Source organism: Bufo bufo, chromosome 11 (assembly GCF_905171765.1).
Source record: "Bufo bufo chromosome 11, aBufBuf1.1, whole genome shotgun sequence".
Lineage (NCBI taxonomy): Eukaryota > Metazoa > Chordata > Amphibia > Anura > Bufonidae > Bufo > Bufo bufo.
In genome coordinates, this window is record NC_053399.1 from 91,316,779 (window position 1) to 91,333,546 (window position 16,768).

The following is a 16,768-nucleotide window of genomic DNA, read 5'->3' on the forward strand; positions in this document are numbered from 1 at the left end:
GAAAGGCAAACCTGCTTCCTTATGTAGCTACTCAAAAAAGGGATAAGTCATAATCTGCTTCTTATTAGTCTTGGGAAGTAGGATGATAATTCCAGTGGGGGCTCTAGGGTTGAGGAGTGGTTGGAACCCGGCTTTCCCCGGAATATCTTTTTTATGATTTGTTGGTCAGTGAAGCCATAATGTGGTTAAAATGATGTCACAGACCACATGTCTGAGAAGAGGTGGTTATGTCCTGTGTTCTTTAGACCAGGGAGGGAAGTACGCCTGCATTACACGTCTTCTCATCGTAGTGTGAAGATGCTGCACAGAGCCCCAAGACTACTGTCTGTGATGGCGGCCGTCCTTCTCCTGGCTTCAGGTAAGTGGCTTTAGTATTACTTTTCTGAAGTAGCAGAACTAGTTTTGTAAGTAAGTTGTATATGGGACAAAAGGTCAGTGACAAATTCAGCACTTCTACTGTATATCTGTAGGCATCACAAATAATGTAAAAAACAGACACTCGGTATATGACTCTCGGGTAGGGGTAGTAGAGCTGAATCCTCTCTGAATCCACCTCCCATTTGTGATCTTGATAAGTCACCGTGTAGCCCTCGCCTTATTAAAGCGTGCAAAAAAGGGACGGCCTTGAACAACTCTGCTACATCACTACTAGAGCTATGTAGACTGATTTGCAGCTCTTAAAGCGACAGTGTCCCAACTGTTCTGTATTACTCTTACTTGCCTCCTGCTGGTTGAAAAGGGCATTACAGTCACTCCATAGTGCCATAGTAGATGTATTTGAGGTCTGTTGTCCCAGGGTTGCATCTCTGTAGCAAACATAGAGGCCTCATTTCTGGGTCCTTCATGGACCTTCAGGTAGTCCATGTTCTGCATTGAGAAGATCAAAAGGAAACTTTTGAAAATTTTGCTATAATCTGGTCAGGAAAAACAGGATGTGGGGTGGTCAGTCATGTTGATGTTAGCAGCATTTCTCATCGAAACAGGACCACAGCAGTTTCTTTTTGTGTCACTCTTTGGGGAATTTACAGGTAGCGTTAAGATTTCCTTTGAACCAAAATCTGAAAAATGTTATATAACATTTAAGACTTTCTTAATCTGACCCCTGGAGCCCCCACCAATCAGCAGAACAAGAGCATCATGACTGTGCTAGAGTGTCCCTAAAGTAGTGCCCATATGGCTGTATCTGGTATTGCATATCAGTCTAGTGAGCTGCAGTACCAGACACAGCCACATAGGCAAGGGTGGCGCTGTTTCGGTTAATATAGTAAAGACAAGAGCAGAAGTCCTTTCAGACCACCAGTGTTTTATCCTAGATAATCACTGGTGGTGTAGCAGGATTATGGGATGTCAGCAACCTCCGTATACTGTATAACGTCTCTTAGGCTAGACAGGATCCCCAAAACTATTCTTAAAGGGATGATAGTAACATTAAATTCTGGGTAGTTTGGGTAGTAGAGCTTGTCTGGTAAGTAATTTGAGGTAATTTCGTCCAAGTGTAAAAAAGTCCACCACCTTAGTATTCTGAGAGTAAAATCTGATTAATAAGGCATGTTAAGATGACTGTTGCCAAGCTGTCCAGTTGCTAGGATCACACTGCCTCCCAACCATGTGCTTTGATATGGATTGTCAGACATAATGTCCTTAGCAACCAGTCAATCATTAATTACCTTGATCGTTTCAGACCAAGACCAGATTGGCAGTGAACTAGTAATAGGATTTAGCCCTGCCATGTATGGCGGATGTCTACACTCGGAGCAGAGTGGGCGCCATGACTGGCAGGTCTCTGCTGTTTTACATAGCAGACACCCGGAGGCGATGTCTGCGACCGGTAATAACGCAAATCACAGACATTTAACCTCTTAGATACCATGGTTAGTTGTGACTACGACATCTGAGGTGGCTTTCCCTGGGAATTCTACAAACAGCTTCCCCACATGATCGGGGAAGCTGTTCATTCTCTTTGGTAGCCTTGAGCCTTAAGAAGACTTGAGGCTACCACAGTAATACATTTCCATGAGGGCTCCATAGAAACGTATTGAATCTCCTATAGACTGCAATGTTAATTCATTATAGTCTGGGGAGAAGCGATCAGACAAATGTAGGTTCAAGTCCCATTGGAGGACTTAAAATAAGTAAAAAAATATATAATTAAAAAAATATAAAAATTCAAATTCTCCCCCTTTCCCCATATAAAAAAATAAACAATGAAAATTTTCATGTCACAAAAAACCCAAACTATTAAAGTATAAAACTATTTATCCTGTTCGGTGAACGTCTTAATGCAAAAAAAGTCAAAACGGCCAATTCACTGGTTTTTGGTCATTTCACCTCCTAAAAAATTTATAAAAAGTCATCAAAAAGTCATACATACTCTAAAATGATATCAATAAAAACTACAGATCACTCCACAAAAAAATGAGCCCTCACACAGCAAGGTAACTATAAAAAAAAAGTTATTTGGTCAGGATATGGCGATGCTAAAAAAGAAATTACCGGTAATTATTTTTAAAGTTTTAAAGTATTAACATATTAAAGTATTCAGCATCAAAAGAAAAAAAAAATTATATACCGTATGTTTCGCTTTATGAGTTGCACTTGATGATAGAAGGAGGAAAGTAAGAAAAAAAAAATTTCATATAGAAAGTACAACTTGTCCTGCAACAAAAAGGAAGCCTTCATACAGTTATGTGAACAGAAAAATAAAAAAGTTATGGCTCCCGGAGAGCCGAGAGTAAAAAAATGTAAATGCAAAAACAGACAATTGCTCTGTCCTCAAAGGGTTAAGGGGGTTTTCTGGGACCCAGCACGACCCATCAAGCCACGTGAACTAATCAAAACTTGCCTGCCGAAGAACTTTTCCAAAATGCTTCCTGTCTTGAAGTTACCTGGATCGGTCTCTCTGGAACCCGGGCCTCCCTTTTGAAATCATAAATTCTCCAAAGTTATGTCCTTCAGTCTGAATACTAGGTTTCCGGCCTGGTCTATGGACAGGTACATTTCTTCTGGAGTCCAGGACGGGGGAGGTACTGTGCACAGGGCTAGAACTAATTGTATCCCTGGTGCATGCAACAACTTATGAATCATCTGACAAATATCAAAGCTTCTCCTTCATGGCCTGTGGAAGTGACATGCCAGTCCATAGACCAGACCAGACTGGTGTTCAGACTGCAGGACATGACATTGGACATAAGATTTTGAAAGCGAGGAGCCTCACTTGACCTGGCTCCACAGTGGCGGATCCACGCAGCTTTGAGACAGTAGGTATATTGGAAACTTTCTTCTGTAGGCAAGTTAGAATTTTTTAGACAGGACTGATGGGTGCTTCTGGGTCAAGAAAACCCCTTCAAACTCCCACATGAGTGGTCACCAAGCTTTCTCAGATCCCCAAATAGAAAATCTGCTAAGCTACACAATAATACTCCCCGACTGTCTATAGTTCTCAATAACAAGGCAGATTTCAGGCCATTCAGGACCCTGACAAAGATGGATACTCTGTAGTCCCTGGTGGTCACCATAGTTATCAGCCAGTATACCCAGCTAGAGATGTCCCAGATGAAAAAAAATTAATTGAAATGTCATCCTTTTTATGTGTTTCCCTGTAGCCGATCAGACGCCAGTTCAGGTCATCGGTCTAGTGAACCGCTCAGTAGAACTGTCCATCCAACTGCACCTCCCACTTCCTGTGGAAGAAATCGTATGGAAATTTACAACTGGCAGCAGAACTGTTAAAGTGGTAGAAGTTGGAAATATGTCAATTTTGATGTACAGTAACCAATTCAAGAACCGTCTTACAACTTTAAGTCATGGAAGGACCATCATCCTCAAAGATCTCACCCTGAGGGATGCTGGGAAATACTGCGCCGAGATCATACTCATCAGCAAAGAGATACACAGGACGGCGTTTATCCTCACGGTGTACGGTAGGTTCATGTGGGTGTTGTGGCAGTCACTGTACAGTCTGAAACCAGAATGGGAATCAGACTCATTAATATTTAAAATAAACCTCATGAATACTAATCAGAGTTAAAGGGATAGTCTAGTTTCAGAACTTAAACGTTTTAGTTTTTTTTGTTCAATTCAAGTACTTCCTTGTTTACATCCAGGGCTTAAATCTATCTTGATTAGAGATGAGCGAATTTTTCAAAAATTAGATTTGCCGGATTTAAAAAAAAAAATTTGGTTCGACCCGAATTTATTCGTGGCAAATCGTGTTATAAAAAGGGCTATTTCCTGGCTGCAGAGAGCCTTTATAGGTGTGTAGAACACTGGGCCTTGCAGTAACACGCATAGGGAGTCTGCTGTGGTAGTGAAATGCAGAGGACAGACGTAGCTCTTAGAATCACTGCACACTTCACTTATTTGGGCAGTCACGGGGCCAAACTAACAAGAATAGCGTGGCGTTAGGCAGGAAGTGCTCAAACCCATATGCAGTTGTGCATATACAGTACAGACCAAAAGTTTGGACTCACCTTCTCATTTAAAGAGTTTTCTTTATTTTCATTACTATGAAGGCATCAAAACTATGAATTAACACATGTGGAATTATATACACAACAAACAAGTGTGAAACAACTGAAAATATGTCATATTCTAGGTTCTTCAAAGTAGCCACCTTTTGCTTTGATTACTGCTTTGCACACTCTTGGCCTTCTCTTGATGAGCTTCAAGAGGTAGTCCCCTGAAATGGTTTTCACTTCATAGGTGTGCCCTGTCAGGTTTAATAAGTGGGATTTCTTGCCTTATAAATGGATTTGGGACCATCAGTTGAGTTGAGGAGAAGTCAGGTGGATACACAGCTGATAGTCCTACTGAATAGACTGTTAGAATTTGTATTATGGCAAGAAAAAAGCAGCTAAGTAAAGAAAAACGAGTGGCCATCATTACTTTAAGAAATGAAGGTCAGTCAGTCAGCCGAAAAATTGGGAAAACTAAGGTAAAAGTAAGGGCTATTTGACCATGAAGGAGAGTGATGGGGTGCTGCGCCAGATGACCTGGCCTCCACAGTCACCGGACCTGAACCCAATCGAGATGGTTTGGGGTGAGCTGGACCGCAGAGTGAAGGCAAAAGGGCCAACAAGTGCTAAGCATCTCTGGGAACTCCTTCAAGACTGTTGGAAGACCATTTCAGGGGACTACCTCTTGAAGCTCATCAAGAGAATGCCAAGAGTGTGCAAAGCAGTAATCAAAGCAAAAGGTGGCTACTTTGAAGAACCTAGAATATGACATATTTTCAGTTGTTTCACACTTGTTTGTTATGTATATAATTCCACATGTGTTAATTCATAGTTTTGATGCCTTCATAGTCATGAAAATAAAGAAAACTCTGAATGAGAAGGTGTGTCCAAACTTTTGGTCTGTACTGTATATACACTCACCTAAAGAATTATTAGGAACACCATACTAATACGGTGTTGGACCCCCTTTTGCCTTCAGAACTGCCTTAATTCTACGTGGCATTGTTTCAACAAGGTGCTGATAGCATTCTTTAGAAATGTTGGCCCATATTGATAGGATAGCATCTTGCAGTTGATGGAGATTTGAGGGATGCACATCCAGGGCACGAAGCTCCCGTGCCACCACATCCCAAAGATGCTGTATTGGGTTGAGATCTGGTGGCTGTGGGGGCCATTTTAGTACAGTGAACTCATTGTCATGTTCAAGAAACCAATTTGAAATGATTCGAGCTTTGTGACATGGTGCATTATCCTGCTGGAAGTAGCCATCAGAGGATGGATACATGTTCTCATTCTGTTTACGCCAAATTCGGACTCTACCATTTGAATGTCTCAACAGAAATCGAGACTCATCAGACCAGGCAACATTTTTCCAGTCTTCAACAGTCCATTTTTGGTGAGCTCGTGCAAATTGTAGCCTCTTTTTCTTATTTGTAGTGGAGATGAGTGGTACCCGGTGGGGTTTTCTGCTGTTGTAGCCCATCCGCCTCAAGGTTGTGCGTGTTGTGGCTTCACAAATGCTTTGCTGCATACCTCGGTTGTAACGAGTGGTTATTTCAGTCAACGTTGCTCTTCTATCAGCTTGAATCAGTCGGCCCATTCTCCTCTGACCTCTAGCATCCACAAGGCATTTTTGCCCACAGGACTGCCGCATACTGGATGTTTTTCCCTTTTCACACCATTCTTTGTAAACCCTAGAAATGGTTGTGCGTGAAAATCCCAGTAACTGAGCAGATTGTGAAATACTCAGACCGGCCCGTCTGGCACTAACAACCATGCCACGCTCAAAATTGCTTAAAGAGGACCTTTCACCGATTCTTACCCTATGAACTAACTATACAGATATGTAGAGCGGCGCCCGGGGATCTCACTGCACTTACTATTATCCCCGGGCGCCGCTCCGTTCTCCTGCTATGCCCTCCGGTATCTCCGCTCACTAAGTTATAGTAGGCGGAGATACCAGTCCCTAAGTTATGGTAGGCGGAGTCTGCCCTAGCGCTGGCCAATCGCAGCGCAGAGCTCACAGCCTGGGAGGTTATTTTCTCCCAGGCTGTGAGCTCTGCAATGCGATTGGCCAGCGCTAGGGCAGACTCCGCCTACCATAACTTAGGGAACGGAGAAACCGGAGGGCATAGCAGGAGAACGGAGCGGCACCCGGGGATAATAGTAAGTGCAGAGAGATCCCCGGGCGCCGCTCCACATGTATGTATACTTAGTTCATAGGGTAAGAATCGGTGAAAGGTCCTCTTTAAATCCCCTTTCTTTCCCATTCTGACATTCAGTTTGGAGTTCAGGAGATTGTCTTGACCAGGAGCACCCCCCTAAATGCATTGAAGCAACTGCCATGTGATTGGTTGACTAGATAATTGCATTAATGAGAAATAGAACAGGTGTTCCTAATAATTCTTTAGGTGAGTGTATATATATATATATATAAAGAGGAGCAAATCCTGCACTTGTGGCCCGTTGCTAATGGCGATCCCCAGCAAAAATGCATACAGTGGAGGATGCCTGCAGCGGACCACAAGTACCACAATAGACATCCTACACAAGGTAGCAATTATGTGGATGTGAGAACCAATATAACAGGTGCACTCTGCGATCTTCGTAAGCCCTCAAGCTGATGTTAAAATTGAGAGATTAGCAAACATGTCCCATCAGGAGGACATGTCTGAGCCCGAGCACCGCGTCAAGGTTTCTCAAGTAGCTCGGGTCCGCTGCGGGCATCCTCCACTGTATGCATTTTTGCTGGGGATCGCCATTAGCAATGGGCCACAAGTGCAGGATTTGCTCCCCTGTATATATGTGCATAACTGCATATGGGTTTGAGCATTTCCTGCTTGTTGAACACCACGCTATTTCAGTTAGTTTGCTTGTATATGGAGGTGTATAAACTCCAATTAAAATGTGCCTGTTTTCCATCCACAGGCTACATTTAGGTGCACCTGTGAGGCCTGGGCCATACCAGCCAGTCTTGAGTGGGACTCACAGCCTCCTCCCTCCTCCCATTGCTTGCATGGTAGATGCTGAAGTTAACTGGTGAGTTGGCTGTGAGTCGGTCCTCACACTCCTGTAATTCGCCCACTGGCACCTGGTATTGCCCATACGGCTCAGGTAGGTGAGTGTTAGGACCCGAGCTACTTGAGAAACCTTGGCGTGGTGCTCGGGCTAAGACATGTCCTCCCGATGGGACATGTTTGCTAATCTCTCAATTTTAACATCAGTTTGAGGGCTTAGGAAGATCGCAGAGTGCACCTGTCCTTGTTGTTACTAGACAGTCACGGGGCCAAAACTGACCAAATAACTCAAGTGTGAACTCAGCCTTACAGGTCGATGTTAGCGCCAAGAAGAAGCGCACTCCTGATTCCACATAGATGTCTACAGAACCTGTTCTATTAAACTCTTATACAAGTATTTCCCCCCGACAGAGTGGAGAGGGGGTCAGCATTAAGTTAGTGTTGACGTCACTGATTAATTTGCCCTTCCTCTGATCCGTCAGAACAATAACCCCCAAAAAAACTGATCCTGTCTGTGGAGCATCCGCCTTCACTCTGTCAGCATTTGGTCAGTAATCGATCAGTATTGTTAATGCCCAAAAAAACAGGAGTGGATCCAAAACAGAGATGACACGTGAATGGAATATTTGCATGTCTTCTATGTTTTGTACCAACTCCTGCTTTTGGCTACCAATTCATAAGCCAATTCTGATGGGACCATACAGGCCTTACAGCTGCTACACAGACAGGATCCATTGTACGTCTAATTTTTCCTTCCCTCTGACAGATCAGAAGAAAGGTCAAATAAACCATGATGTCAGCCAGGCCGAAAGGCAAAATATTACAAATTACAGAGTGTGGAGGTGGCTTCCACATGAGCAGACCACAGAGTGGCACAATGACTGAGTCTGGAGATGGCTGCAGCATAAGTAGGCTGCAGAGTGGCACAATGACAGAGTCTGGAGGTCGCAGCAGCATTAGGAGGCCGCAGAGTGGCACAATTACAGAGTGTGGAGGTGGCAGCAGCATGAGCAGACCACAGAGTGGCACAATGACTGAGTCTGGAGGTGGCAGCAGCATGAGGAGGCGCAGAGTTGCACAATGACAAAGTCTGTAGGTGGGGGCAGCATTAGGAGGCCACATAGTGGCACAATTACAGAGTGTGGAGGTGATAAAACCATTAGAAGGCCGTAGAGTGGCACAATTACAGAGTGTGGAGGTGGCAGCAGCATGAGCAGACCACAGAGTGGCATAATGACAGAGTCTGGAGGTGGGAGCAGCATTAGGAAACCGCTGGTTGGCAAATACTATATATATTTCATTTTTCCGATAATACACGTCACAAAAGGCTTTACCACAGATAACTAAACCACTGAGCCGAAAATATATATTTTCTTTTTCCGCTAACACACGGTAACTGCACCGCTAAACGGCAAATATATTTTGGTTTTGCCACTAATACACGACAAAAAGGGCTGTAATATTCGCACTTCACCAGACAACGACTAATAAGCCCTTTTCTTTCCACTACTAAAAGACAAAAAATGCTTTAGAACATATAACTGCACCGCACAAGGGCCAATAAGACGTGGAAATATTTCCTTGTAATAAACCCTGTTAATGGCTGTATCACACAGCACTTGCATCCTAACAAGAATGGTTTGCTGGAATTACAGAGCTGTATAATGGCAATTTGGATCCCCAGTCAGTGCAGCAAGGTGTAATAGGATTGTTCCTATTACCCAGGCTGTAACCTCCCCTACTGAACCCTGTTCTACATAAATGCTGTGGAATGATTCCTCCCAATCCTTTCCCTACAGCTTGAACAATCTTTCCCTACACTGTCCCTAGCCCCTGCTGACGTCTCTCCCTGTACTCAGTACACTGGTAAATGGCAGAATCTAAGATGGCTGCCGCTATTTATAGGGTTATGACATCACAGGGCTGGGTGGCTGCTGATTGGCTGCATGCATGCATGTCAATGTGGGTGATCCCGCCTTACCAGAGTTCCTTTCTCCATGTCTTCACACGTGCAGCGGCCATTTTAGGAAAAAATGCGATTCATTACCAAGAAGCGCGATGAAATTCGGCTTCGGTGTGAATCAAATTTTTCCTGAAATTCGGATCGAATTCTATTTCGTCAGCTTCGATTCGCTCATGTCTTATCTTGATGATATGTTAGACACACAGGTCTGCTACAGTCCACTTAGCAGAGCTGTTCCTTGAATGAGCTGAGCACCCATTTGCCCATGTCACAGTGGGGAGTGGGGGAAACCATACACTGGAGGGCTCATACACTGGAAACCTCAGAACCCTGAAATCCCTGAGGTTAGGAGACAGGGACAAGAGACAACCAGGTTCATCGAAAACACGGATGAACCAGAGTCTCCACAGGCCTAGTTGTATGGAAAAGTGGACGACTGAATACAGCAACAGAGTCGGCAGGTAAGAACACCATAAACACACTTACCTGCCGCTGCCACCGCGACTGGAACTCGTGCATAAGTACAGGTGCCCACACACCAAATAGGACACCGTACAAACAACACACACACACAGGTATCCAGCACTCCTGATACTGCCTGGACACCATACAGCAAGGTGCACGGCAGCCCCAGGCAGCACTGCATCCAGACTTATGGTTCACCCCTCCGGGAAACCAGCCCCCTTCCGGAGGTATCAACATACCGGCTGACGAATAGTTTACATGCAGGGACCAACACCAACAACAGCCCAGACATGTAACAACCAACAAAACGCTTCGCACACCCAGAACATAAACCCACACCACACATACAACAAGTGAGGGTAAAGGTACATGGAGGGTACATAAGAGAGAACAATTTATGTTCCATAAGGTGGCCCTCAAGGACTGGGCTGGAACACCCAGGGAAGGAGCAAAGCTCCAACACCAAGCAAGGCTGTAGTACAACTGCACCCAGCCAGCATGCCACAGGTATACTGTATATCAAGCCCACGGCCACACCCAGGAAGCACCTTAATCCCCACTAGCAAGAAGATTAACCCCTTGCTCACCAAACAGCAGGGAGGCAAACCTTAAAGGGGAAGTGCACATGCAAACTGCCAACAACACGTTGCCACCGGCAACCAGTCTGCATGGCAACCACGTCACAGTCAAACACCAATATAACCGTGACAGCCCACCACATGAGCAGGACACATTATCATCGACTGGAAGTAAACATATGTCCTAGAGATGGTATTTGCCGCTACACATTGTACATTATAGTAAAATATTAATATGAAAAATATTTAGAGTAGGTATTATAAGGTAAGCAATTTGTTTGAGTGGGCACCATGTACTACCACATGTCCCCAGTAGTGGCCACTGCAGGGAAAATGTATGTGTGGCTGCAGCTTCCCACGGTGATCAAAGCCAATCAAATGATCGTCAGGAATCAGAATAGCTTCAGTTGAAAAAGGAGTTGTCTCTTTGAATTTATGGTTGTCATAGAGGAAGGGCATCGACTCAGGACCCCCCTCTGTTAAGTAGAACAGACAGCTGCAAGCAAAGAGGAGTATTTTCTCTGGAGGACCCGGCATGTCTACAGATTATAGTGTAAGCAAATCCTAGAAATGGGCACCGTGTAATACTACATTTGACCAGTAGTGGCCACTGCTGGAAAAATGTATGACTGAATGCAGCTGCCCACAGCCATCCAAGCCGATCAAATAGTTGTCAGGCTAGCTTCATTTGAAAAAGGGGTCACTGTGAATAAACAACCACTTAATTCTAATATTTCCTTATCTGTAAGCTAAACCATCTAGTTTCATGGAACTAAAAAAAAGAGGGACCCTTAATATGTAGATCATTTTATAAATTAAAGCTTTATTTTATTCTACCACTAGATGGAGCATTAGGCTATTTTACTAAATGTTCCTAAAATAGCTTCCATCTGCTAACAGCACACCGTGTGGTCAGGCATGGTATTGCAGACAAATTATATTCATGGTTTATTGTGTAAAATAAATTTTAGCTTTAATCTTGCCATGGATGCACATAGAGATTAAACAGAATTATATTCTCCTACCGCAAATTTACTTAACCAGGGTTGCACCATTTTCTGATTACAGAACCTGTCCCGTCTCCGACCATATGGTCTAAATTGAATGAAAACACCAGAGAGCAATGCAATTTTACTCTCCATTGTTCTGTCCCATCGATCACATCAGATGTTTTCTATACTTGGAAAAACAGTAGGAGGAACTCTGCGTATCAGCGTATAGATAATAATGGAAGCACCATCCAGATATCACTACTACCGAACCACCTGGACATGGAAATCATGTGTATAGTCCAGAACCACGCAGACCAGAAGAATGTTTCTGTCCAATTAGGACCGTTCTGTGCGGTACCTAATAATGCAGGAACTAACAGCACACATGAGAGAGGTAACATGATATATTTCTCTATATACATATGTAAAGCATATCCGTCCATGAATACAGGCCACACCCCCATAATGACAGCCATTAAAATACCATTTACTATCTGTCAGGGTCACTCTTGTCCATGGGCTGTGTCTGATAGTACATTTAAGTGAATGGAGCTGAGCTGCAGTACCAGACACAGCCATAGGCAAGAAGTGATGCTGTTCATGGAAAAAATATTGACCTCTATGACCTTGGTTCTTGAATAAAGGTGAAAGTACATGTCTTCTAAACGTTTTCTTAGGTCTTTTCTCCCATTTATCAGATTGTATAATTCTATCTCTCACATGTCTCTAGGATGTTATATGTCTCTGAGGTCCAGCCTGACAGGAGCTTTCCTAAGCGTATCCCTGTTCTTCATATGCCTAGCCCATTGTTATCGCTAATACGCAGGTAATGCCCTTATTTATTAATGAATGTTATCACCATGATTCTCCGATTTTATGTAAAATAAATCCAAAAATACTTGGAAACATTACAGGAACATTCCAGACCAATCTGATATATTGTATTATGCCTAGTTCTGGCTCTGCAGGGGTGGAGCATGACCCAAAAATTCCAACAGAATCAATAAGAGAATTTTTGGGTCATGATGAATCTTTGCTAGCCACTACGGAAAGGGGACCAGAGGCACTGGCTTTCTTGACATCCAAGCTTGTAATCCAATCTCCATACCTATGAGAAGACATCTGTATCGGATCCGGCTACACTCCCTAGTTTATACATTAGAATGTAGATGTCACGGATGGTGTACAGGGAAACAAGACAATACAATATAATCTATGACTCACTGGATCCACAACTAAGGAACAAAAGGGAGACCCCTGCATGAGACCTGCCACTCTCCCTGACTGCTCAGCCTATGCGAACACCCCAAAGGTGGATGGGCACATATCCACGTACCTCGACTATCTTACACCTGAAGACCCTACAATAGTGAGGGGACACGACCACCGGCTCCCTACACAGACACGGAGGGAGTCAGGGTCACCTGGATCCAGCAAACAGAAAATCACAAATACATAAACAGCACTTATCTTGCAGACGACTGGGAACTAGGAACAGCAAGCACACACACTCCAGGAAGTTGTATAAGCCGCAACCTAATGCATTATGGGGAGGAACTTAAAGGGAAGCAATCAGTCCAACTGCATGACAGCTGAGATAGACTAACGAGATGAGGAACTGAAACCAAAACAAAGAAACTCAAGGAGGAGGTTATGGACGGCTCCTGTCAGAGCTTCTCAGCTGTCTGGTTGTGACAGTAGAATGCAGGAGTCGTGAATAGAAGAAACTGCACAGATCACCACCCATGCTCAATCATTCCAGGACCTGTGTTATACACCCTAAACTTGTAATCAAACCTGGATGTCAGACATAACAGTAATGAGGTCCCTCAGTAGGAGATGATACCAGATACTTCTCCCATTGAGGTCAATTTTTAGATGTTGCTCAAATTCATGTTCTCAGTATTTTTCTTTTCTTCTTCCTCAGAAACATCACTTCCATGATCAGAAAATGGAGATAGAATATGTTGACCATGAAAATTCTGAACCTTGGACCATCGATCTCCAGAATTGATGTGTAAACCACAGCTGTTAGGACTTTCTCTTTCTCTGCCTATTCCTGTGAAAATTTTCTCTCTATGCCGACGAAAAGCTGTGCTCTTAGCCAATGACACGTCTCGAACTTGCAGCTCCTCCTCCCCTCTCACAGCATTCAGTCATATATACACTGAGGGAGAGATTCTGCAGCTGCAGCTCCCTCCTCCTATTCCTTCCTTAGGTTTCTGGGGGTTTCTGAACATTTATAGAGATTCTACAGGTAGGGAAAGAGGACTACTGACAATTAAAGGAAGAAGAATTATAATGAATGGGCTTGGACGTTCATATGTCCAATTAAAGTGAACCCCTAACTTTGGAATCTATAAAATTTTCAAATTTTGGAAAAATTCTGAAAAAGCTAGTCTCTAATAGAGAATTCTTATCAGAATCCAGCCCTCGACCTACAGGCATGTTCCAATAATAACCAGCACTTACATCTTAGGCTGTCTAATGAGAACGATGGCTCTTCTTCAGTTTATGTGAAGGTGCGCCTTCTAAAATATAAAATGCCCAAAAAACAGCCTGGAAATGTCCTATTATGCAGATTTGCCCATTTCATATGCCTTTTGAGGACTTGCTTCAAGGACAGTGGTCAAAAAATGGGAGTGTTGGTAGAGCTGTGGGAGGTCATTTATAATAATTACATAATAATATGGACCTCTGTTAGATGGTGCCAGTTCTGAAGTACATTACACTAAGCTGGATCTGGGTGCATGTAGATTGGAATACCCTGTACACTCTATGTGTTTGTCATGTGGTTGGTACATGTACAGTATCCCCTAAGTATACTATTTGTATGACAATATTGTATGCTAATTGATTACTTATGAGGTCACTTGTAGAGTGTGTGCTCTATTTGAACTCACTGCTGACATCACTGGAGCCCTTGAAAAAGGCATCGCTGAAATGTCACGTCCGTATGGCTGAATAAAGTTATACCTTGTTTGCATGCTGGAGTGCCGCCATTTTTTAGATTTGCTTGTCTGCGAAGAGTTCAGCATTTAGGTGCCTGTGGTGTGCCCCCCACATATAACTTTATAGCATTGCCTTGAGCATAATGCTCCTAGCTATCTATCTCATCGATCTATCTGGATTGGACTAGCCAAGCAAAGTACTAGAGGATTTTCTATCGCGCCATGTGTTTGGGAACTAAAATAAGCCAACCCAAAGGATCAACAGAAGACAACCCTATATGGAGTCACTTGCCACTAGGGTCAATTTTATAGGTTTGAAAGCCAAGAATAAGGCAGATGATGAAGATCTTAATTACATGTCAAAGGTACAGTCCTGGCGCAGTAGAAACAGTCAACTTTTGTTGATATGGGGGGTGTACTGCAATAGTATGACCCCAGAGGTATACCCTCAGTTTCTTTTCTAAGCACAACCATCTCCACCACCTCTTTCTGCCACCCATCCATTCCTCTCTGCAGTCTACCAGTAGCACCATTGGGTAGACTGGTGGTATCTTGATAGCCTTGATCAGGATAACTTGGTCCACACTTTATCGGCAGTCTGAACGGTGTGCTCCTCTGTTTCTCTGCTGCTCTTGTCTGAGGAGCACTAAGCTCACACCAGTCCCCACTGCCTTGTGGCCATTTTTACTCATAAGGCCAGGGCAGACTTCCCTATTTGCCAACTATGGCCATGGAGATATGACTGACATGGTCCAGCCCTGCCTAAACTTAACAATTAGCACACATAGCATTCGGGCTGTTCACATCCTGCACCACAACCCATCACTGAGTGGACAAACCACCCCAACAGTAAAAGAAAATAAATGGCAATAAAACACACCAATAAAATATATCTGAAAAAAGGCATACACAGGATAAATATATATGAGAAGGATACAGGGTGCGTATGATAGAAGTAGATAAAATTTGGAGAAATTACCTTGTAAGCCAAACTATTTATAGACATTTTTTTAGACATATTATTTAATCACAAGGTGCGTAAGAAGGAGGTCTCAGTATATTGCCAGTAAGAGAGATCTGCTCGCCAAAAGACTGAATACGTAAATCATAATCTTATCTTCAAGACATCTCTAAACACTCAGAGACTCTTCTACTCTGGAACATGCTGAATTCGAAAATGATCATCTTAATTCAAGGTGAGAATTTGCAAAAGTATTTTTATTAGGTTTTTATTTATATATATTTTGGTGTGACCACCCTTTGCCTTCAAAACATCATCAAGTCTTCTAGGTACACTTGCAGACAGTTTTTGAAGAAACTCAGCAGGGAGGTTGTTCCAAACATCCTGGAGAACTAACCACAGATCTTCTGTGGATGTAGGCTTGCTCAAATCCTCCTGTGTTATCAGGTAATCCAAGATAGACTCTATGATGTTGAGGTCAGGGCTCTGTGGTGGCCATATCATCATTTCCAGTACTCCTTGTTCCTTTTTACGATGAAGATAGTTCTTAATGACATTGGCTGCATGTTTGGGGTCGTTATCCTGCTGCAAAATAAATTTGGATCCAGTCACACGCCTCCCTAAAGGCACTGAATTATGTCTAATAGTCTGTCTCTGTGATACAATAAAATTATATTTCAAAAATTATATTTCAACCGCTGACTCCATGTTACTCATGTCTCAATTGTCCAATCAGCACTGTTAGAGAAGTAAAGATATGGCCCTCAACCATGTAGCACATCATTTAGTACCTACCTGAATTCCATCATTTTAAAGATTCTCCAATTCTCTCTACTAGGCATGAGCCACCTGGCAGGCACCATAAGGAATGCTACTACTGACAACTACTGTAGCTGGCATTTGACATATTTCTTATGTTGCATGTTGACAAGGCCAGAACAGGATTCAGACTGGGAGAAGGCGATAGATAATCTTTGAGATGGCAGCATTTACGGAAGTAAAGCTTTGGGGAGATGTACTTTCTATGTAACAATTGTCTTCAAAGGTGTTGTCCAAAATTAGAAATTAGAATCTGCATCTTTTTACAGAGACGTCTCTATAGTCCATGGGCTCTGATAGATATTGCAGCTTACCTCCAGTCACGTGAATAAGACTCAACACTAGACACAGCCCATGGACAAAAGCGGGGAAGACTTTAAATCTCAAAATTTGTTGTTTGAACCTATTTTTGTCTTATGTTTTGTTCTTTTCGTCTAGATTATACATCTTCAGAACATGAAACAGTGAGTGTAATATGGTTTTATTAAAGGGGTTTGAGACTATACCTGTCTGAAAAATAGAGAGAGTGTGACTATGGGCACCTTGAAAGCAATGGCCAGATCAAATT

At 43.1% G+C, this 16,768-nt stretch overlaps 1 protein-coding gene across 1 annotated transcript; it reads left to right on the forward strand.

The window, feature by feature from the left end:
* Positions 1-270: 270 nt before the first annotated feature.
* LOC120982231 (SLAM family member 9-like) lies at positions 271-13,921 on the forward strand. The gene is made up of 5 exons (XM_040412242.1): positions 271-358; positions 3,603-3,920; positions 11,546-11,863; positions 12,200-12,295; positions 13,397-13,921. Exons 1-4 carry the CDS (start codon positions 298-300, stop codon positions 12,286-12,288), a joined length of 786 nt encoding a protein of 261 aa, XP_040268176.1. The 5' UTR covers positions 271-297; the 3' UTR covers positions 12,289-12,295; positions 13,397-13,921.
* Positions 13,922-16,768: the final 2,847 nt, after the last annotated feature.